Source organism: Hemiscyllium ocellatum, chromosome 10 (assembly GCF_020745735.1).
Source record: "Hemiscyllium ocellatum isolate sHemOce1 chromosome 10, sHemOce1.pat.X.cur, whole genome shotgun sequence".
Taxonomy (NCBI): Eukaryota; Metazoa; Chordata; class Chondrichthyes; order Orectolobiformes; family Hemiscylliidae; genus Hemiscyllium; species Hemiscyllium ocellatum.
In genome coordinates this window covers 58,623,759-58,639,421 of record NC_083410.1, presented here as the reverse complement: position 1 = coordinate 58,639,421, position 15,663 = coordinate 58,623,759, and the positions used below count along the sequence as shown (strand labels likewise).

The window sequence follows — 15,663 nt, the reverse complement described above, 5'->3', positions numbered from 1 at the left end:
AATTTTCTAAATACTATTAAGAACATAAGAGTAGTACTAGGTCACTCAGCTCTGGAGCCCCCTCTGTCACTTTAGATTATGGATGATCAATTCCTTTTCCCTGTAATTTCCTATATACCATTAGTGTCCAGAAGTCTGTTTGTCTCTATCTGAAGAATATTCTAACTGAGCTTCAGCAGCCCTCTGGGGTAAAGAATTAGAACATAGAACATAGAAAAATACAACGCGGTACAGGCCCTTCGGCCCTCGATGTTGCGCCGATCCAAGCCCATCTAACCTAACTAGCCCACTTTCCTCCATATGCCTATCCAATGCCCATTTAAATGCCCATAAAGAGGGAGAGTCCACCACTGTTACTGGCAGGGCATTCCATGAACTCACGACTCGCTGAGTAAAGAATCTACCCTTAACATCTGTCCTATACCTACAACCCCTTAATTTAAAGCTATGCCCCCTCATAATAGCTGACTCCATACGTGGAAAAAGGTTCTCATGGTCAACCCTATCTAAACCCCTAATCATCTTGGTACACCTCTATCAAGTCACCCCTAAACCTTCTTTTCTCCAATGAAAACAGCCCCAAGTGCCTCAGCCTTTCTTCATATGATCTTCCTACCATAGCAGGCAACATCCTGGTAAACCTCCTCTGTACCCATTCCAGTGCCTCCACATCCTTCCTATAGCATGGTGACCAAAACTGCACACAATACTCCAGATGCGGCCGCACCAGATATTCACTCTGTCTTTTACTGAAGAAACGCCTTCTCATTTCATCCATGTAGGTTGTTCTCATTCTAAGACTGTATTCCCTTTTTCTGTACCTCTATCTCCCAGCCAGAGGATAACACCCTTTCCCCATCCATCCTGTCTAACCCTTTAAGAATTTTGTAAATTTTTGAAATTACCTCTCATTCTTCAGCCTTCAATGAGTACACACACAGTCTCTTGATCTTTCCTCATAGTACAGTCCTGCCATCCCAGTGTTAGGTTCTTTTCCCGAGAATTCGCTCACACCAATTTTGCAAACATTTAACTTCTAAAAGCTTTCATAAACTAGGTGACCTCTTGAACCCCCTGTCAGGCGTGAGTCAAAGGTGAGGCCCTGAACAAAGAAAACACATCCCCTTTCTACAGGTCAGTTGGCAATGCTAACAGATGTTCTGGCCACTCCCTCTCAGTCACATGCCACTCGAGACAACCCCCAGTCACACTCAGTCACATGTTAACCCATGTACAATGGCAGGATGAGATCATCCTCAGAGATGAAGCAAATACTCATGCCCTAATCATGGGAATTGTTATGCAGATGATTTCCTGACTCAGTGATTCCTAAGACAATGCAGGTGCAACATACCTTTGAATGAAAGAGATTGAATGATAGTTTAACTTGACAATAGCAGGGGATTAATACAAAATGGCTGTCTAAATGAAGTGTAAATTACAATGGATAGTCATCCGCATTCTTTCATGATTGTTGTCCCCACCCAAACACCGTGCAGTTTAACCCTTTAATATTACATTAATGTCCAGAGAGAGATTCCCATTCAATCGTTTAACATTACACCTAGAATCAGTCTGATTAACTTCTGCTGTGATTCCTTTGTGGCAGGTATATCCCTCCTTGGGTAAGAGACCAAAACTGCACACAGTAACCCATATATGGTCTCACCAGAGTTCTATACAACGCCAGATCTCTTTACTAGTATTCACATCCTGTTGTGATAAATGGCAGCATATGATTTATCTTGCAAATTATTTGCTACTTTTGCATGGTAGTTTTCAGTGACCTATGAACAAGTACACCTATGTCCCATTGGGTGCCAACACTTCCCAATTTCTAACCACTTAAGTCATACTTTACAATTTCTATTATTCCCATCACAGTTGGTAACTTCATACTTACTGACATTGTATTTCATCTACCATGTTCTTTTCCACTCACCAGTCTGTAAGAGCTCTGATCTTTGCAGTACCCTGCACTAGAATCTATTATAAATCTAGAATCATGTGATAACTGGACACTTATGATTTGATTGTGTAGAGTCAACATGGATTTGTGAAAGGGGAACTATATTGGAGTTATTTGAAAATGTTAGTAGCCTGCAAACTCGAAAGTAATGCATTTATTTCTACTTTTTAAATGTCCTATTGCCAGTCTTCAATCCATGCCAATATATTACCCTTATCCCCATTGTTGAAAAGTGTGGCACTGGAAAAGCGCAGCAGGCCAGGCAGCATCCGAGGAGCAGGAGAATCGATGTTTCGGGCATAAGCCCTTCTTCAGATTCCTGAAGAAGGGCTTATGCCCGAAACATCGATTCTCCTGCTCCTCGGATGCTGCTTGGCCTGCTGCGCTTTTCCAGCGCCACACTTTTCAACTCTTGTCTCCAGCATCTGCAGTCCTCACTTTCTCCGAGTTGACTTTATCCATTGCTCTAATTTAGTTTACTAACTTCCTATCAGAGACATTATCAAAAGCCCTCTGAAAATCTAAACACGCAATATCTATTGATTTTTCCCCTTATCTATTGCACTCGTAACATTTTCGAAAAACTCTAATATAGTTTCCCTTTCACAAATCCATGTTGACTCTAAACAATCAGATCATTATTTCCGAAGTGTCCAGTTATTACATGCTTTATAATAAATTCTAGTACTTCCCCTATTATCTCCTCCACTCCCAACACAACTCTACAGCACCTTCCCTTGCAATTGCAGAAGCTGTAATATCTTTGCATTTACTTCCTTCCTTCTCACCATCCAAAGCCCTACTATACCTTCCAGCTGAAGTTGCAATTTATCTGCATTTCATTGAATCTGATCTATTTTGTTCACTGCTCGCAATGTGGTCTCCTCTACATCTTTGTCTCGTTGGGGAGACGAAGCACTGACTGGGTGATGGCTTTGCACAACATCTATGTTCTGTCCTCAGAAATGAGTCTGATCCTCCAGTTGTCTGCCACTTCAACACACTAACGTGTTCCCTGCCAAACACCCCTCTTGCAGGCTCACTATAGTGCTCCATACAGCATAGCACAAGCTGGAAGAACACCATCTCATTTTCTGCTTAGAAGCCTTGCAATCTTCTGGGCTCAACATCAGGTTCAACACTGTTAGTATTTAAGCATCTTCTCCTATATGTTTACCAGCATTTCTATATGCCAGGCTTTGTCGTCACATGGGCTGCTACCACAAACAATGTATTGTCAGCCACTAACAGTCCCCATTACCTGTTCTTCATTCTCCCAAGCTTGTCTTAACCCATACCTTTGTCTACCCAGTTGCTTTTCTCTCTCTGGGCTCCATCTCCACCTATCATTTACTCTTTCACCCTCTCCTCATCTCTAGCATCTATACCAAACTTTTCCTAGCTTCAATCAGTTCTGAAGAAAGGTTGCTAGATCAGAAATGATAAGTTTGCTTTCTTTCCATAAAAAATCTTTGGAACCATTTTCTGGGATGTTTTCTAGTATTCCATTTTAAGTGAAATCACTCAGGCCATTCACCAGCACTTTTTTTTTCTAACCACAGATACTGCCAGACTTGCTGAGTATTTCCAGCATTTTATATTTTATTTCTGACTTCCAACATCTACAATATTCTGCATTTAACAGAATATTGCAAGAGGCTTTTTTTAGATATCTAAAAGGTAAGAGTGGAAATTGGGCCACTGATAAATGAGGCTGGACAGGTAGTAATGGGGAACAAATTGAATAGGTGCTTTGCATCGGTTTTCACAGTGGAAGACACCAGCAGCATACCAGAACTCCAAGAGTGTCAAGAGGCATGGATGACTGTCATGGCTACCACTAAGGAAGGAGGTGCTGGGGAAGCTGAAAGATCTGAAGGTGGATAAATCACTTGAACCAGATGGGCTAACCGTAGGGTTCTGAAAGAGATAGCTGACGAGACTGTAAAGGCATTGTGGTGATCTTTCAGGAATCACTGGAAAATGCTTGATGTGACACCCCTGTTTAAAAAGGGAGGGAGGCAGAAGACAGGAAACCATACGCTGGTTAGTCTCACCTGATTGTTGGTAAGGATGAGCTTGCGGAGTATTTGGAAGTGAAAAATGTGTTGCTGGAAAAGCGCAGCAGGTCAGGCAGCATCCAAGGAGCAGGAGAATCGACGTTTCGGGCATAAGCCCTTCTTCAGGAATCCTGAAGAAGGGCTTATGCCCGAAACATCGATTCTCCTGCTCCTTGGATGCTGCCTGACCTGCTGAGCTTTTCCAGCAACACATTTTTCAGCTCGGATCTCCAGCATCTGCAGTCCTCACTTTCTCCTAGACTATTTGGAAGTGCATGGTAAAATAGGGCTGAGTCAACACAGTTTCATCCAGGGGGAGGTTATGTGTGACAAATCTATTAGAATTCTTTTGAGGAATTAATGAGCAAGTTAGACAAAGAGCCAGTGGGCTATTTGAATTTTCAGAAAGGAGCTGCACAGGAGACTTAAATAAGGTAAGGGTCCATGGTGTTGGGGCAAGGTACTGGCATGAATTGAGGATTGGCTGACTGACCAGGCAAATACAGGGATAAAAGAGTATTTTTCAGGACAGCAATCAGTGACTAGTGCAGTTCCACAGAGGCCCATGTTGGGGACCGCAACTACTTACATTATACATTAACAATATGGATGAAGAAACTGGGGACATCGTTGCTAACTTTGTTGTTTACATAAAGATGGGAGGGGGTCAGTGTTGAGGAAGCAGAAAGGCTGCAGAACGACTTGGACAGACTAGAAGAGTGAGCAGAGAAGTAGCAGATGGAATACAATGTGGGAAAATGCGAGCTTATGCACTTTAGTAGGCAGAAGAGAAGCTTTTCTATTTTCTAAATGGGTAAAAGCTTCGGAAATTTGAAGCACAAAGGGAATTGGGAGTCCTAGTTCAGGATGCTCTTAAGGTTAACATACAGGTTAATTTCACAATTAGGAAGGCAAATGTACTATTAGTGTTCTTTTCAAAAGGGTGAAAAGACAAGAGCAAAGATGTATTACTGAGGCTGTGTAATGCTCTGGTTAGACTGCATTTTGAAATTTAAGAGCAGTTTTGGGTGGTGTATCCAAGGAAAGATGTGCTGGAGGGTGTCCAGATAAGGCTTACAAGAATGATATAAGGGATGAAGGACCTGTCATGTGAGGAGCAGTTGAGGACTCAGTCTGTGTTGAATGGAGCTGAAAGATGAGGGAGGGATCTAATTGAAAATTATGGAATACTGAGAGTCCAGGATAGGCTGGATGTGGAGACGATATTTTCCACTAGTAGGAGAGGTGAGGACCGAAGAGCACCACCTCAGAATGAAGGGACAATGCCTTTAGAACGGTCTTGTGCAGAATTTTTTCAGCCAGGGGCTGGTGAATCTGTGGAACTCATTACCATAGAAGATAGGTTTTTGATGGCTAAGGCGTCAAAAGTTGCAAGGACAAGGCAGGAAAATGGGTTTGAGAAATGTATCAAACATGATTAAATTGCACAGCAGATGCAATAGGCCGAATGGCCTAATTCTACTGCTAGAATCATAGAATTCCTACCATGTGAAAGCAGGCTATTCAGCTTATTGTGTCCACACTGACCCTCTGAACAGCGTCCCACCCAGACCCATTCCCTTTAACCCTGCATTTCCTGTGTCTTAATCCACCTAGCCTGCACATCACTGGACACTATGGGCAATTTAGCAGGCCAATCCACCTAACCTACACATCTTTGGACTGGAACACCCAGAGCTAACCCACACAGACACTGTGCAAATTTCATATAAACAGTTGCCTAAATTGAATCCATGTTCCTGGGACTGTGAGGCAGCAATGCTAACCACCAGAGCCATCATGTCACTCCTGTATCTTATGGTTTTATGTTTGCATGAATTGTATCAGGTTGGCTATGAGCAACCAAGATTCCACTTTTTTTCTCTCCATTTTTTTCCATTTGACCACCGCCTTTTTTCTCAGGCAGAAATTCAGGTGAACAACATTTGGGAGAAAAAGATTCTTCAAGTCAGAAGTGCTGACATTTTATGTCAGTAACGTCAAAACTTACCGCTGCACGTTTTTGGACTTGAGGTTTCCTTTGCAATAAATAAGAATCATTTTCTCATCTAGAATTAGTCAAATATTCAGGCTTATTTATGAGCTTACTACTTTATTGTTCCTTTATACGCTCATCCTTTGTGCTAATGCTAATCCACTTTGCTCATTTTAAGTTTTGCAAATATTAAAATAACTTATTTTTTAGCTTAAAGTGCTGGTTTAGTAATAGCTATCTGAATTTCTCAATGAGGGGTCACCATTTTTTAGTTTGTTTACAATACTTTGTAGGAATGTGTTGCATTATGGAAAATGGTGCTCATTCCTACAAATCTCAAAGAAAACATTTAATCATTTATAATGTTGTGTGATATTTGCAGGAGCTTGTAAATGAAAAATTAAATACTCAACAAATGAGTAATGACTTAGAAAAATTGACTCATGAACTGGAAAAAATTGGACTGAACAAGGAGCGCCTTCTTCATGATGAGCAAAGCACAGATGATAGGTAAGACTGACAATTTAGCACTTTTTAATAGATAAAGTCGGATATTCATATTTTAAATTGGAAGCATTTCCAGTAGCATTAAAACTATGGCAATTAAAATTATTCCTCTTTAAAGACTTAAATTTGTGCATGCAAACAAAAAGTGAAATTTCTGGAAAATTTCAGCAAATCTGGCAGCATCTGTGGAGAGAAATCACAGTTAACATTTTGGGTCCAATGCCGCCACCTTCAGAACTGATGGTAGCTACGTACACATTTTTTATGCAGAAGATAGGCTGGGAGGAGGGGTAAGAAGTAAACTATCAGTGGAGATAGAGCCCAATGAGTGAGAACAGTTGGATAGACAGAAGTGTGAATAATGGTCAGCTTAGGAGAATGAATGGCTGCTAATGGGATTATTAGTGACTAAAAATGTGGAGTATGTAATGGCAGATCATATGATAACAAAGTCTGGTGTGGGGTTTTGGAGGTAAGGACATGGGAGAAGGTCCCTCAAACCCTAAAATTGTTGAATTCTTTGAGTCCAGAAGGCTGGAGAGTTCTAAATGGAAAATGAGGTGCTATTCATTCAGCTTCTGCTGAGCTTTGTTAGAGCACTGCAGCAAGCCTGAGACAGATGTTTGCCAGCGAACAAGGTGGTTTTTTGAAGAGGCCACCTCTTCAACTGGAAGATCAAGGTTTGCTTTGTAAACAGAACAGAAGTGTTCTGCGAGTGGTCATGCTGTCTACACGTGGTTTCCACAATGTAAAGGAGAAGACCACATGTGAGCAGACAATACAGTAGACTAGATTGACTGAAGTACAGGTAAAGCTGCTTTACCCGAAAGGTGTGTTTGGACCATTGGATCATGAGGGAGGGAGTAATTGGGCAGTTGTTACGTCTTCTGTAGTTGCAGGGGAAGGGGCTATGGGGAAGGGTTGGGCATTGTTGGGAATGAACGAAGGTTGGACCAGAGTGTCCCAAAGGGAGCTTCTTTTGCAGAAGGCTGACGAGAGGGGAGGAGAACATGTGTCCGGTGGTGGCATACTGCTGGATGTGGCGGACATGATGGCTAATGTTCCTCTGGATGTGGATGCTGGTGAGATGGTACGTGAGGACAAAGGGGACCCAATGGCTGTGGTGGGAGAGAAAAGTGGGGGGGGGGGGGGGAGAGCTCAAGTATGGGAAATGTGTCCAATGCTATTGAGGTCCCTTTTAAGTACAATGCTAGGAGATCCTTGGTTGAGGCAGAAGATGGAATTTCGGAGACCCCCTTATGGAAATTGGCATCACCAAAACAAATTAGATGGAGGAAGTGGGAGAATGGAATGAACTCTTTTACAGCAAGTAAGATGTGAGGATAAATAGTCAAGGTAACTGTGTGAATCAGTTGGTTTGTTGTAGATATTGGTGACCAGCCTATTCCCCAGAAATGGAAAATGATGTCGAGGAAAAGAATGGAGGAGACTGGTGCAGGTGCGAGTGGACTGGATGTTGGAAATGAAATTGATAAGCATTGCCAATTCTGGATGAGTGAAGGAAGCATTACTTGATGGTATCATTATAAACTGGAGGAATAGTTGTGCATAGGGACCAAAACAGGACTGGCACAACGAATGTTCCATGCATCCACAATGAGACTGGCTTACCGGGGCCCATGCAAGTACCGATTGGCTACCCCTTTGACCTGAAGAAAATGAGAGGAATAATTCAGAGTGAGGAAGAGGGTGGTGGTTGATGGGGACAGTTCAGACCTTTTTTCCAGGAACAAAGCTCCTTGTGCATGTAAATCCTGTATAAATGAATATGCAGGGAACAAACTGATAGTCCCAAATAATTTACATTATAATAATAACAATTGTAACTTGAAACCACAATCACAAATGTCTTCAATTCATTAAAAACATTTGATGGGTAAAGAATGATGTAAGTGGATATGAGTAAAACAGAAGCAGTTGAAAGAAACCATGTTTTTGGAATGAAGATTTCTTTACCTAGCACTGTAGCGGCAGAGATGCTGGTCTACCTTGAATTGAATGCTTGCACACTTCTGTTTCTGTGTTAGATTTCTCTGGTACTATTGATATTTGATAAAGAACCAACATCTGCCAAAAGCTGGGAAGTGACCAACTTAACCTCTCAATTCACACTTTCTCAAAATAGGAAATTTCCTATATGAGCACTAATTGCAACAGCCTGGGAGCCAAATGCTGTAGATTTCTCATTACAATCTTTCTACATGTAAAATAAGTGTTTGCAATTTCTTACAAAAAATGATTGACTATTATACTTGAATCCGGTGTCTGAGCAAGGATAAAACCTAATTAATTTCATATCAAATACTTTACTGCTACTTCCACAAGCTTATCAACAAATTCTGTTTGATAATGTTACCCTTAGAGGGCTGCAACTGGTTGGGAAAGTTCAGAATTGTGTAACCTGAAAATTTGTGGTCTCATTAGTTAGTAGTTAGAAATTGAGATAGAGAGGCTCAGTGAGAGGTGGGAATAATTTAGCATTAGGTTTATTGTCATATATACTCACACGAATCCAGTGAAAAGTTTACAAAGATTCCACTTACAGCACCATCTCAGATACAAAGGTGCTTAGGTATTTAGGATCTTGGGAATAAATGAGAAAAATAAAGGAATAAAAAGCCACCAGACTGCACCAGGTCCTGCCTGCAGCCTATGCTGAACTCAACTCCTGGAAACTTTCTCTCACCGCCAACTCAGGCTGCCTGTTCTCGCCATGTTGGGACCACTCGCCCTGCAATGGCTTGACTCCTCTGCACTGCACAAACTGGCTGTCCACAAAGGTAAATAGATTAAAGTAAGAATTTTAAAAAAGCGAAAGAATGGAAAGTAACAGCGGACGGAGCAGATGAGCTCAAGGCAGGAATCTATGTGCTGTGTTTCTACTCCACTGCCATCTCAAGCAAAAGTAAGGAACCCTGAAGCAATGAGCAATGGGGAGCTTTTTGGTTTTGATAATCACATACCTTAACCTAGTTTGCAGCAAGGCATCATACTCCATGCTTCGCAACTTTACAGTCTTTAAAATTAGAAATGCTTGAGAATAAAAGGTAGACTAGGGAAATGGATAAACAGAGGCTGTTTCTCCTGACCATAAAGAAAATAGAGGTGACAGTGAGCATTCTGGCTTGAACCAAATCGGGGAACACTTTCATTGTGCTTGTAAAATGGGATTCCATTTAACACTGTCAACATACATGGCCATGTATCTCGGGCTTGTTGAGTATGTAAAATGTTTGCATACACACTTTCATATTACAGATCAACATAATACATCATAGAAATATGTGAACTTCATATATTAAATGTTACTGTGTTGCTTTAAATGCTGTTTTGTTTTTGTTGGTATTACATCCATTTTAATACTTGAAAATTAGACAGTATTGGAAAATTTAGGAAGCCATGCACTTAACCAAAGGTTTCATAAAAAGAAAACCTATAGCTTGAATTTATGGAGGTGTTGGGGGGCCCTTATCTGCTGGATGGAGATTCACTCAAGCACTTAAATCCTGAAACATCAATTTTCCTGCTCCTCGGATGCTGCCTGACCTGCTGTGCTTTTCCAGCACCACTATAATCTTGATACTTAAACAGGAAAGGGCTGGCTATGACTATTTTCATGGATCAGTACTCAGCTGTACAAGAATTTGGACCCACATTTGTGGACCTGTACCGGTATTTGTATCCACACTTCTAACAGCATCTTGATGACACCTATTCCAGTATCTGCACCTACATGTGTATCAGTAGCTGTACACAAACATGGAAAATAATCTTTACCCCCACACGTACCAGCATCTGTACCCACACCTTTACCATCTCCGTACCATATGTACACGAATCTTTCCCCAAGTTTGTACCAGTATCTGCAGCCAAATCTTTAGCAATGTCTGTACCCAGAACACTACCTATGTCTACATTCATATCTGTACCAGTGCCTGCACTCTACCTGTTCCAGTAGCTACTCATACCTGTTATAATTAGAGGTGCACTCATCTGTAGAAGAATCTGTACCCATGTCGACACAAGAATCTGTGCCCACACCATCATTTGCATCATTGCCCACACCTATGCAAGAGTCTGAATGAATGAATGATTTATTTATTGTCACTTATCTTAAGAGATACAGTGAAAAGTGCCACCATATGGCACCATTTTGAGGCACAAAAGAATGAAAACAATGTACTTAAATAGAGTTCCTCTTCATTGGCTGGGGTCACAAATACGGCTTCAGGACTTTTGCAAGGTCCACACTCCGAGCCTAATGCCACCACAAGTCCCTGCTCCTTCATCACTCAGCCATGCCTTGCCACCAATTCCAGGAGTCCACTCATTGGGTCTATGAAGACAGGAATCCCTGCTGCACTGTTGAAACTGTTCCAGACTCCCCACAACGTCAGGAAGATGAAGAAAAGAGTAAAAGACAAAAAGGAAAGAGAAAAACAAAGGTGCGGCCGGCCTTGAATCTATCTTAGGCCTACTGTGACAATGCTGCCATCTTGAACAGCCAAGCTTGCTCTCTCCTCTGCACTGCTGGCCTGCTGTCTTTTGCTGCTGCTGTTGCTGCCACCTCCGCCGCACGCTCTGTGCTACCAAGCTTGCTTCCACCATGCCAAAGATGCCATAAAGGCCTTAAAAGAAAAAAAAAATTTATAAGGAGCAAATGAAAAAAGAAACAAATAAAGCAGACCGAGGCAGATGAGCATGAACCAGGAGCTTGATTGCAGCGCTACTACTCTACCGCAGCCATCTTGGTCACCAGTGCCAGTATCTGTACCCATCACCTTCTCCCTTGCCTTCATCCACCTATCGCTTTCCCAGCTACCTCCCCTAAACCCCAGCCCCCTCCCATTTATCTCTTAGTCCTGACCCACAAGCCTTATTCCTGATGAAGGGCTTTTGCCCAAAACGTTGATTCTCCTGCTCCTCTGATGCTGTCTGACCGGCTGTGCTCTTCCAGCACCACACTCTCGACTCTGATCTGCAGTCCTCACTTTCTCCCAGTATCTGTATCCACACCTGTACAAGAATATGTATTTACACCAGTATCATTATCTGCACCCATGCCCAACCCAGTATCTTTACGTACACCTGAACCATTAATCTGTACCCACACCTATTCCAGTATCTCTACCCAGACCTGCACCAGTACCTGCACTCTCAACTGTACCAGTATCTATACCCGCACCTGTCCAATACCTATACCTGTTGCACTGTCTGTACTCACCCCTGTAACAGTAGCTGTATCCACACCTATACAAGAATCTGTACTCACTCATACTAGTGCCAGTGCCACATCTGTACATGTGTCTGTATCCACACCTGAACCAATATCTGTACCCAATCTTGTACAAAAATCTGTACTCACTCCCTTATCTACACCCACACCTGCACCAGTTGATGTACCCACATATATTAGTATTCACTGCTGTACAAGAATCTGTAGCCACACTTATGCAAGAATCTGTACTGTGCCAACACAGGCTTCTGTACCCACACCTATACTAATATTTTCACAGAGACCTATTCTAGTATCTGTGCCCACACATGTACCAATATCATGACTAACACCAATTCCAGTAACAGTACCTACATCTGTACCAGTGTCTGTACCCAGAATGAATAGCTGTACCGGTGTCTGGATGCGTAGCTGTACCCACACCTATGTAATAATCAGCACCCACACTTTGCACAAGAATCTGAACCCACACCTGCACAAGTATCTTTGCCTACATTTCCACACTCACTGCCTTCAGTATCTTTAGATGCATCTCATCCATTTCTTTGTTTTGTCAAGTACCAACAGTCTATGCAGTGTTCCTTCCTTATCAATTTTAAACCCTTCTAGAATCTCTTACGTCACCATGTCTTAGTTGGCATGTACCTTCTTGGTGAAGACAGATGCATGGTATTCATTTAATACATCAGCCTTGTCTCCTGCCTCCATGTGTAAATCCCTTTTTTCGTCCCTAATTAACCCTACTCCTGGTTTCCTACTCATTGACTTTTTAAATGCCTGTAGAAGACTTTGGGCTTCTCTTTATGTTGGCTGCCAGCCTTTTCTCTTAATTCCTTTTTGTATCACTCAGTGCTTTTTCACCTTCTCTTTGATCCTCTTGCATTGCTTGGCTTGTAATTTTATCTTCTACCTGAAATCTGTCTTTAACTCACTTTTCCTTTATTTTCTATTTCCATTTTCATTCAGGAACCTTTGGATTTGTTTGTCCTATCTTTTCTTTTGAGGGACTGTACCTGAAGCATTTCCTGTTTGAAGGTCTATTGTTCAGTTGTAGTTTTCTAGTCATCTTTCATTTCAGTCTATGCTGCCAGCTCTATTCTAGTCCCATTGCAGTTGACACCCTGCCAAATGATTTTCTGGATCATTAACCATTTTTATTCTCCAACATCTTAAACCTAATGATGCAATGATCACTATCTCTTAAGTGTTCCCCCACTGACGTTTGATCCACTGGCCCACCTTACTTCCAAGAACCAGGTCCAGCAGTGCATCCTTTCTTGTACTGAGTATGTACTGCTGTAGAAAATTCTCCTGAACACAATCTAGCAACTCTAGCCCCTCATTATCTCTTACACTATCAGCATCCCAATCTATATTTGAGTTATTAAATTCTCCCATTGTAAGTATTCTTATTATGTTGGCATGTCTCTAATTTTCCTGCAGATTTGTTCCTCTACATCCTTCCCAATAGTTAATGGTCTGTAGAGTGCACTGAGCAGTGTAATTGCAACATTTTTGTTCCTTAGCTCTGGCCAAATACATTCCAAAACCCTTGGAGATATTCTCCTTTCTCCAGCACTGTGATGTACTCCTTAACCAACCTGCTATCCCTCTTCCTTTGTACGTTTTCTGAACATATTGTACCCAGGAATATTTAACACCCAGATTTGATCTTCCTTGAACCAGATTTCAGTTACTACCACAATATCATTATTCCACATGACGATCTGCAGCTGTAATTCCCCAATCTTATTTACTGTACTCCATATATTCACACATTTTATTACTTGCTCAACGCTGACATTTTGCTCACACTTTTCCTGACAGAACATCAATCACATTTTTCTTTGTAATCTTTTCATGGGTACCAACTTGAAATATGTTAAAATTTTCTTTACACATTTCTTGAGGTGTCTTTCCCTCTTCATACATGATGACATCTTAGACACACCACATGGCATAAATGATTTGCACATAGGCTTTTCTACTTTAATACAGATGAGCATGGTTTCTTCTTACTTCTAAGCTCTTTTGTTGACCAAGAACAAACTGAAAGTATATTCCTGTGTTTAACACAGAGAGCACATTTCATGTTGACAACCAGCTTCAAAGTTATCCTCTTCAGTCACTTCCTCCTTAACTGATTTTGCTACATCTAAAGAGCGTTGTTCTTTTTATTAGAGTCATTTACTAATTTTTCCAAGAGGTGTGCCACATCCTGTGAACACATTAATTTTTTTTCCCACTGGCACTTCAAAATTAGAGCCTTCATTTTTTTCATCTCTTTTAGAATTTCCTCCAAATACTTACTTACTCTCTAATGCTCCTATTCATTTTCAATTTGTTGACTTCATTCAGCTTAGCAATTACTTTGGTAACTTCAGTTGCCTTAGTTTTACAGTCATGTAACAAACCTGTATGACCACTTCACCTGGGCATTCTTCATTTTGGAATCTTTCCTCCATAGTTACTGATAGCTCTTAAGGCACTTTCAACTACTTGTCAGCTCCTTATCCTATTTCTTAAAATTTCCCTTCGACAGTTTTAAAGATTGGATCAGCTTTTTCATACTGCACTTGAAGGGAGTGGTTACATGACAGTATTGTCAATGAACTGATAATCCATAGAACCAGGTTAATATTTTGGGGCCATGTGCTCGAATTCAACCATAGCAGATGATTAAATTTTGAATTCAATTAATAAATATAGATTGAAAAGCTAAATTAGTAATCACCATGAAACAACTGTCTCAAAACCCATCTGATTCAAGTAATTCCTTTAGGAGAGGAAAATCTGCTTTCTTCACCTGTTCTGGCATATATGTGAGTCCAGATCTACAGCAATATAGTTGACTCTGCAGTGCCCTCTGAAAGAGCTTAGCAAGTTGTATCTAAATAAAAGGAATGAACCTAATTGGATCACTCGGCATCAACTGAATCTTTGGAAATGACAATAGTGCCACAACCCTTTTGAGTCTGCAAAATCCTCTCTACTAACATTTGGGAGCTTGTATCAAACTTTGGAGGGCTGGCTCACAGGCTAGTTGAGCAACAGCTTGACAAAGTCATTCTCACGGAATCATATGTTGCACTGTCCCTGAAGTGATGGCAGATTAGAATAGTGTTGGGAGGAAGTGGTTGTTTACTCTGGAATGCGTGAAATCTCATGGCATCAGTCCAACTTGGTCAAAGAGCCTCCTGCTAATTATCATCTGCAGATCCGTGTCCCTTAACTGATCAATCAGTGCTCCTCCATATTGAACACTATTTGGAGGATGCACTGAAGGTAGCTAAGGTTGTCTGGGTGATGTCTTCAATGTACCCTGCCAAGAATGGTTCAGTTGAACCAATATTGACAGAGCAGGAGTGTTGTAAATTACGTAGCTGTGAGCAGTTTGTGACCCTAAGAAATACGAGTGGGAATAGGCCATCTCCTCCCCGCTTTGTGCCTGTTCCACCATTCAAAGGCAGATTCAATAGTCTACCTGCTGTGTTTTCTCTGTAACTCTAGATTACTCTACTGATGAAGAGTTTATCTATCTCAGCCCTAAATACACATGGCTCTCTTTAGGTGAGGAGTTCAAAGACACTCAGAAGGTTGAGAGAAGAAATTCTTCCTCATCTCAGTCTGAAATTGGCACCCCTTTATTCTGAGATTGTCCTCTGGTCCTAGATTCCTCCTCCTAAGTGGAAACATTCTCTCTGCATTTATCCTGACCAGCCTGTTGAGAATCTTATATATTTCATTGAGATGACCTTCCATTCTTCTAAACTCCGGTGAGTACAGTCTTGACCTGTGTAGCCTGTGATCCTAAGACCATCCTTCATACAGGGGATCATCCGATTGAACTTCTTTGAACTGCCTGCAGTGAAAT

The 15,663-nt window shown here is 41.4% G+C and overlaps 1 protein-coding gene across 6 annotated transcripts in view; it reads left to right on the top strand.

Annotated features, from left to right (window-relative positions):
- LOC132819773 (girdin-like) overlaps positions 1 to 15,663 on the top strand; it is a 378,017-nt gene that overhangs the window by 201,416 nt on the left and 160,938 nt on the right. For all 6 annotated transcript variants that reach the window (XM_060831525.1, XM_060831521.1, XM_060831524.1 and 3 more), the window contains exon 16: positions 6,408 to 6,535. In XM_060831525.1, coding sequence (XP_060687508.1) covers positions 6,408 to 6,535 — 128 coding nt within the window. The remainder of the gene's footprint in view (positions 1 to 6,407; positions 6,536 to 15,663) is intronic.